Raw genomic sequence first — 8,905 nt, 5'->3', positions numbered from 1 at the left:
GTGAGCCATGCAACTGTTACACACAGAGGTACATCTTTCCCAACATCTGTGGTCATATCAGGCATTCTACAGATGGTGCATTGGAGCGATAAAGACTTTAATGTCTGAGGGAGGATTAGTCTTTTCATGATAAGGTAGGTCTTACAGGTAGGTATTATTTGTTTTGATATCATTATACTTTGCAGTGAGGTCTTGCTGGCATTACATATCTCCTCTAACCTTTGACCTCTCCAAAAAAAAAGAGTTTCACAGGATTTTTTTTATACTTTGAAGTGTTCAAAGAGCTCTGCAGCAATACGGATTGAGGGAGGAGTGGCTGTCTCACAGGCTGCTTCGGTGAACTGTCTGCTCTGCCATGTTTGAGATCTGTTATCTGATAAAGAGCATTCATCTCCACCAGGTGGAACAGGACACATCTCGATGGAGGCACGCTAACTCCTTTATGTCCCGAGACAGTTGCGATACGGACGCAGACTCATGCCGGTGCAGGTCGGACTGTTATCCCCCCAGAGGACAGAAAATAGCCTTTTGCTGTTTGTGTGTGTGGCGGTTGGGGTGGAAGGGTGTGTGTGCGTGTGTTTTGTGATGATGGGTGGGATTGCGTGAGCGACTGGGTTGAATGAGTCTGTGAAACGATAAAAAGAGTAAGCAACTGTGTGTTTTCTTTCAAGTAACCCAGAGAGTTTGTTTATGAGACTCCTGTACTCCTCATCAAACATTGCATCGGTTACACGCTCCTGCAGATTCCTGCTCTACAACATCAGGAGGATTCGCCCCTTGCTCACTGATGAGACGGCGCAGGTGCTAATCCAGGCTCTAGTCATCTCCCGCCTGGACTACTGCAACTCACTACTTGCCGGAGCCCCGGCATCGGCCATCAGACCTCTGGAGCTTGTCCAGAAAGCTGCAGCTCGCCTGGTGTTCAATCGCCCCAAGTTCTCCCACACAACTTGCCTTCTCCGTTCTCTACACTGGCTACCTGTAAGAGCCCGCATCCAGTTTAAGACTCTGGTGCTAGCCTACAGGGCAGTGAAAGGAACAGCTCCTTCCTGTCTCCAGGCCATGGTCAAGCCCTACACCCCGGCCCGACCACTTCGCTCTGCGACCTCGGGGCGACTGGTTGCCCCGTCGCTCAGAGGTCCCTGCGGCCGATCAACCCGGTCGCGGCTGTTTTCTGTCCTGGCCCCACAATGGTGGAATGAACTCCCCACTGACGTCAGGACGGCAGAGTCGCTGCCCATCTTTCGGCGCAGGCTGAAACTCACCTCTTCAAGAAGGCCTACCCTTCCGCTTAGCACTTACTTAGCATCTATTGTATTCATACTAGCTTATTGCACTTATTGTTTTTTATATTAGTTTGTGGCACTTATTGCATTTGTTTGTTTCTGCACTGTACGTTGGCTCTGGTTTATGCTCTTAGATGCTTGTTTGAGGAAAGGACATGCACTTATTACTTCTGGTGACTAGTTGTTCTCTCGAAAACCGATGTTGAATACACTTATTGTAAGTCGCTTTGGATAAAAGCGTCTGCTAAATGACTGTAATGTAATGTAATGTAATGTCTCACCCTGGTAAAGTATCTGCATGACCCCTTATAGAGAATATGGGCTGAAAGCCTCCCCCGTCACCGCTTGGATGGATATTAACAGTTAACAAGATTTGCATACAGACTTAAAGCAGGTGGGCGGCCTGATTTTCTGTTTTGGGATGATGCAAAATCACCCAGAGGGCCAAAGAGCAGCGGTGGAAAGAACTTGAGTACATGTACTCAAGTTCACTTAAACCTTGTATTTAGCTGACATTGACTTTACTTCCTTGTTATTTGGGTTCCTGCAGACCACTGCTGTATTTGTAGATTTATAATATTGCAAAATCAAACATTATTTTTCCTTTACTGATTTTTTTCTTCTTTTTTTTCATACCTTTAAACCCAAAATGTAGAAAATATTCTAAGTGGGTTACCCCTTCCTTTCACCATATGGGCTTGGGCGTATAATAGGAAAGCAGAAATGAAACATAATTATGCAACATAAATTATGCAGATTTCTTTTCAGATTTTATTATGTTTGATTCGTCTTCCTGTGAATTATGGAATCATTTTATCTCTTTAGGGATCCTTAAGTTACTCATATAGAGGTTGCAAGAACACATCGCTTCGCTCTAAGGGGTCTAGGACCAATTAGATAGGAACTATACTGCCCTAACAGGTTCATCTGGCCATGCATGTTCTCAAACTGTAAATGAAATACATAAAGTTCTAGTAGCTCGAGGTTCTTTAAGTTCTAAGTGAAGTCAGTGAGAGCAAACAGGCAGACTTACATTTGATGTCTGCCTTCAATAAACAGATGTTGCTCAAATATATTATAATGTGTTCATGGGCTAATTATATACAGTCTATGCTAATCAGCAGTAGTGGAAGAAGTATTCTGATATATAGGCCTACTTCCTGACAAGTAATCGCGATGCAGTAACATTTTTACTTAAGTAAAAGTACAGAAGTGTTATCAGCAAAATCCATTAAAAAATAAAAGTAGTATCCTGGATGGTTAGTGTTATGTTGTAACTTGTGGTGAAACTCATTTTAAGTATTATTGTGTAGTTAAGTCTATAAGAATTCATCATATTCTATTAGATAACCATGTTTTAAATGTAAAAATAGGAAACGCTAAGTGACTAAAGCTGTCAGATAAATAAACTAGTGCAGTAAAAAGTACAACTTTGCCCTAAGAAATGTATACAGTAGTAAATAAGTATAATTAAAATACTCATGTTAGGCTACAATATCTCAAAATTATAATTATGTACGGAACTTGAGTAAATGTTCTTTCACCACTGGTTATTATTATTAACTTCATTATGCTGCCTGTGTGTCATTTCAGGGGTTTTACCTGAAGGCAACCTGAAGTTCCAATCAGAAATGGATCAGTAAACATCAATAACAATAGAACAGTGACAAGACTGCATTATATTTTTCCCCTCAAATCTCTCACCAAACCACACAATAAGTGTGTTTCCCAAAAGGGAGGCGCGGCCACAGAGGACAGGACAAATAGGAATTATGATCCGCCCTCTGGAAGCAGCTCGGCGCCGACACACAGGAATCCTGGAGGAGAAAGAAAGAATAACAGCACTTTTACTTTGAAACTGGGGAAGCCTCACACTCCTGGACGCAGACATGCGCTGGAAAAGTGAAGTCAAAGTAGAGTGTTGCGTCGTTAACGAGACAGAAAACGGATCTCTGTTGTCCAACGATGAGGTGAGTCACGCAAATGAAAGACGGACGTATATTTCTCATCAGCAGGTCGAGGTGTGAGTCAGTGCGTAATACCGAGACGGAGATTAAATAAACACTAATCGAAATTGCTTTGCCAATTAAATTAAAGTGGGCTTCCAGTAAAGTCAGTGAAGCCGGCCCTCCACAGGCTGACAGCTCAGTATTTTCACAATTTTAAGAAATGTCGAAGAAAATTACCCCTCCCCTGAATTCTGCAATTAAAAACTCAAGTAGTTAATGAGAACTCTTCACCTTTTGGTTGCCCCGGGTAGACGTTTGTGGCGAACTTAACCTTTTTAATTGCAGTTATTAAAAAAATCAAACCTCTTTTCCCACCCCGAGACCTCGCGCTGTTTTGTTTCTGATTGACACGTGAAATTGGTGCGTCGGGGGGGTTGTTTAACCACAGCACGCGCGGATGCAAGCGAGCAGTTGCTGGCTCACAAATGCAGATCTCAAGAACATAATGCACATAAGGACAAGTATTAGCTCAAGTGTTGTCTGTTTATGTACGTAATGGCGATCCTTCTCTTTTAAATGTCATTGTGGTAATCGCCCGCGTTGTCATGGTGAAAAGTGAAAGGCATGATATTTATGGGATGGCGCGGGGGGCATTTAAGGCAGCTGCGACCGTCTGACAGACCTGCATCCTCCTCCCAACGTGTAGCTTCTCGTCATGTGCGAAGATTGCAAAGGAGACGAAGAGCTGCTAGACAAATGCACTGAGGACAGGAGAGACATTATGGTAGGAACTAAAAACCTATTCTCCAAAACAGGTCCAGGGTGAACGGGAGGCCATTGTTGTTTTTATTGACGGATATAGTTTTAAATATTCGTGACTGTGGACAACAAAATTATTTGATTTCTTATAGTACACTACAAATTAGCATCTATCAGCTAACTTTCTTTTAGCTAATTAGGCAATGAGTGAGACACATTCCCTTTAATTTTGTTTTTTAAATTGACATTATTTTAGTGATAATAGCTGCTAATATTATTCTGTAAACTAACTTTATCTTGTCACGTTTTAAGATAATATATTGACACATATTTAATCAAATTTAGTTGAGGTAGAAAAACTAGAATTTGAGTATTTTTTTTTTTACAGTTTTTCATGAAGTTGGTGAGCTGAGTTCAAACACGTTATGTATGCTGTAGGTTACTGTACCGTAGTTACGGGGTGGATGCGCTCCTGCGCGTCATTTTCTAACCGCACGTCTGATCCCCTCAGGGCGCGCCGGTGGAAGTTTTGGATGAGGACGCGTCGTTGCTGCAGACGATGGCATCTGCACCTCTGCTAGGCACAGCTGTGTGTGCGAGCTGCAACGGGGAAATTGTGGATAAATATTTATTAAAGGTAAACACTTTTTCTTTTTTTTTTTCTCGAGGATTGCTTTTTTTAAAATTCTGGATTATGAATTTTTTTTCTCGGATGCGTTTGGATGTCTTTGGGTTTTAAGGCACGCGCAGGTATCCATGAGTGTATACGGACCTTACACCGTGATTGACTTCTGCCGATTTCAATTGATCCCGTCTCTGCTTTAGGTTAACGACTTGTGCTGGCATGTGCGCTGTCTCTCCTGCAGCGTGTGCCAGACCTCACTTGGCAGCCACACGAGCTGCTACATCAAAGAGAAAGAGGTGTTCTGTAAACTGGATTACTTTAGGTATGTGCATCGATTATTCTCAGTGCAGCTTAAACGACAACCAAAGCTATCGGAACGAAATAATTAAAATAAGTGCTTAATAATTAAGATATTATAATACATAGAGGAATATTAACTGCAATGATAATAGTCGCAAGACTTGACATTTCACTTTGATTTGAGCTGGATATTTAACTTTTTAAAATTTTGTTTTATCTTTAATATTCTGTGACTTACGAGGAGACAATACTATTGCTCTTTGACTAATTACATTTAACAGGGACTACTTTATGTCAAAATTTAACAACGGCAGCTACATGTCAGAGTATTCATTCAGTGGTCCAGGTTCAATTCTGGACTTATTCTGCTGGATAAAAAAAGTTCAAAATAAAGATGCCTTTAAACGCCCTCGAGGCAGCTACTGCATGCGGGTGTCTAATTTGCATGACCTTCACCTGCAGAAGATACGGCACCTGGTGCGCGTGCTGCGGCCGGAACATCCACTCCACAGACTGGGTCCGCCGGGCGAAGGGCAACGTGTACCACCTGGCCTGCTTCGCCTGCTTCTCCTGTAAGAGGCAGCTGTCCACCGGGGAGGAGTTCGCTCTGGTGGAGGAGAAGGTGCTCTGCAGGGTCCACTACGACTGCATGCTGGACAACCTCAAGCGGGCCGTGGAGAAGGGTGAGCCGGCCGGCCCGGTGTCCGCTGAAAGACTCGGTCCTTGCTCTTGTTTTTACTTTAAAGTCATTTACAATTGGAGGCCGGAAGAGTAACTTAAATTACTTAGAGTATGTTCCTCCAGATCTGTTCTATTTTGACATAAAAAGACACAATATTTCCCCTTATCTTTAAAAGAAAAAAAATAATAAATGTATCATAAAACTCAGATTTTTAAACTCATGAAATTTGATATGAAATGTATTTAAAAGGCTTAATTTGAACATACAGCATGTAGGCCCTATATCATGTCCTGAGAATCTATTTTAAATTAAAGTGAACTTGTCCCAGACATTTTTAATGGCTTGGTTTATTTTTATGCAACAGGTTTAAAATATACTGTATTTCAAAGGAATACAGATTTCTTAATTCTGTCCTGAATATTTCAAGATGTTTTAATCCGTTTGAATATCTGCTCTTGTTGCAGGAAACAATGTTAACATGGAGGGGGCTGTGCCCACTGAGCAGGAGATTAACCAGCCAAAACCCTCCAAGAGAGCACGGACCAGCTTCACCGCCGACCAGCTGCAGGTTAACCTCCATCCTCACATACTTCAGACAGATAAATAATACATAATAGAATTATTCTGTCATTTATGCCTGAAATAACTAAGCCTATAAAAACACTAGCCCCATGCTGTTGTGTTGTTTTATTATAATTACAAATGTGTGTAATTCAGATTTAATTTGCAGGGTAAAACTAAAATAAGGTGTCAATTTTAATAAACTTTTATAAATGTAGCAGCATTCACTTTAATAAAACAGACGTGATGCAGTCAGAATGCCACAAACAAGGATGCTGGGTTTTAAATCCTTATTTTACAGTTTTTATTCACTTAATAATTATAATGATGTTGTATTGTTCAGGGCGCTATAATTTAATGTCCAAAATTATTCTTTTCTGTTCAGTGTTTTTTTATTCACATTTATCTGTATAAATACATTTATTATTTATTAACAGCAGTGCTTCCGATACAGATAAACCAAATTGGTAAAATCACACAGCAGTTAAACATGCTTTTCCTCACATGACAACAAAGTAAACCTGTGTGATATTTAAATCATTTTCTTTTACCTCTGAACATGCAGGTGATGCAGGGCCAGTTTGCTCAGGACAACAACCCCGATGCCCAAACTCTGCAGAAGCTGGCGGAGCAGACGGGCCTCAGTCGAAGAGTCATACAGGTCAGTGGAGGAAATGGATGATGTAATATACAGTATGATACTAGAGAGGAAAGAGTTAAAAATAACCACTATATGCTGGTTAAACATGTACAAAACCAAAAGAAAAACAGAAATTATAGCATTAAATATACTTGTTTATGCTTTCAAATAATACCCGTTTGTGTAAAACCTTATTTACATGTTTTGTGTGTGAACAGCCAGCTTTTCACATCATCCATGCTATGATGTATGTTATTGGTTTATGATTATTGATGTGTTATTGTGCATTTTAATGTAGCTGCTTGAGGTGAAGCTATATAGTTTTAAATATTGTAAATTGTGCTGGACAGTCTGATCCACAACAGTGCATTGTGTTTCATAAGCTGATCATGTTTATAAAATATAAAATATAAATCAACAAAGTAACTGTTATGGAGTACAAAGTACTTCATTTTCCTCTGGAATGTAGTGGGGTACAAGTACAATGCAGCAATACAATTGAAATACTCAAGTGCAGTAATACCTGAAAATTAAGTACAGTAATTGAGCAAATGTACACAAAGTATATAATCATGAGAACCAGAACACATTTTTACATAGAAAAACACTTGAAACAAAGAGGAGGTCATAGGTCAACCACAAAATGGGAGTGTTTCAACATAACTAATAAAGTCTTTGCAAAGTTATTTAGCGGTTCACAGAGCTGTGGTTCCATGAATGGTTGTGAGACAGTTTCCAACGCTAACAATGGTTTGATAGTGACGACGGTTTTACTCACCGGGGGCAGAAGTGACTCCTCGACTGTCGCAGCATGAGGTTTCTTGGCGGAGAGATAAAAGCTTCTACGGATTACAGGCGACCCTAACCCACAATAATCATCTCTGTGTTTCGTGACAATGCTTCTGTCACGGCTTGTTATTACCTAACGAATCCCTCCTCGTCCCCTCCAGGTCTGGTTCCAAAACTGCAGAGCGCGCCACAAGAAGCACGTGAGCCCCAACCACAACTCCAGCACCCCCATGAGCTCACTGCAGTCCAGCCGGCTCTCCCAGCCCACCCTGACCCCCGAGGAGCTGCAGTACACGGCGTACGGAGGCCCGGAGGGATCAATGCTCTCTGCACTACACTCCTTCATAGACAGTGAGCACCAGCCTTTTAATGATCTTTACTATATGACAAATTCCTATTTTAACATTTGAAATATTATATTGTTATGGCTTATTTCAATGGAACAATATCTTAAGTATTGCGACTAACAAGAGGCACTAATAAAGGTTTTCTCATTATCTTCTTTTAGTGATTGAACCTTTGGCTCTGAAGAGAGTGGCAGATAGTCAAAGAAACAGATAAGCGTTAACCTCAAATCATCAGCAAATAGCTTATTTAAGTTACATTTTAAAAGTCTATTCTAAGGTTGAGAGCATTGGGGATGTTTCTAGAATATCACATTATAGCTGGGGTCGGCAACAGGAGGTGCCAGTTTAACATTTTTATTGTTAATCAGTGTGACATATCAAGATTTAGGTTAACATTAAGTTTAATTAAGACACTACATTAAAATTTAAATCTCCAAAGGATCTGTCGTTTCATTCCATCTATATAGGCAACATGCAGAGCAACATTATTTACAAACATAATCAGGTCATTGTAATTCATCCACCACATCTGAGTTGAAATCATCAACTCTACGAACTTTCCACCAATCTTCAGGAATAAACAACGAGTAGTAGCCAATCAGAGGCAGAGTAGGGCGGGTCTTGGTGGAATGCAGGTGGTGGAAACAACAATCAATCAAATCATTCCAATGGTGGCTGGTTGCCTAAGGTTGCCTTTACTCCTAAGTTATAGGATGAACATCGAAAAAGATGTCCGTCCGGACAATGAATGTCTAAATTAAAATATACATATACATATATATATATAATTTTTGGAAACTGTAATGACTGCAGTGCTCTCTGTGCTTGCCCACAGTACACTCCCCTCCATCCATGTTTCAACCGCTGCTGCCGGCCCACGCCATGACCTCCCTGCCTGTGTCTCGCGCCTGAGCTGCTCTCTCACTCACACACACACACACACACACACACACACACACACACACAC

General features: G+C 40.9%; 1 protein-coding gene across 1 annotated transcript; it reads left to right on the top strand.

Annotated features, from left to right (window-relative positions):
- Nucleotides 1–3,174: 3,174 nt before the first annotated feature.
- On the top strand, nucleotides 3,175–8,885 carry LOC116392463 (LIM/homeobox protein Lhx8). The gene is made up of 8 exons (XM_031863926.1): nucleotides 3,175–3,256; nucleotides 4,506–4,631; nucleotides 4,820–4,941; nucleotides 5,382–5,602; nucleotides 6,066–6,169; nucleotides 6,728–6,823; nucleotides 7,753–7,942; nucleotides 8,774–8,885. Exons 1-8 carry the CDS (start codon nucleotides 3,176–3,178, stop codon nucleotides 8,848–8,850), a joined length of 1,017 nt encoding a protein of 338 aa, XP_031719786.1. The 5' UTR covers nucleotide 3,175; the 3' UTR covers nucleotides 8,851–8,885.
- The last annotated feature ends 20 nt before the right edge of the window (nucleotides 8,886–8,905 follow it).

Source organism: Anarrhichthys ocellatus, unplaced genomic scaffold (genome assembly GCF_004355925.1).
Source record: "Anarrhichthys ocellatus isolate YVR2014 unplaced genomic scaffold, GSC_Weel_1.0 scaffold30, whole genome shotgun sequence".
Taxonomy (NCBI): domain Eukaryota; kingdom Metazoa; phylum Chordata; class Actinopteri; order Perciformes; family Anarhichadidae; genus Anarrhichthys; species Anarrhichthys ocellatus.
The sequence above is the reverse complement of the archived record's forward strand: the minus strand, read 5'-3'. Positions and strand labels throughout refer to the sequence as shown.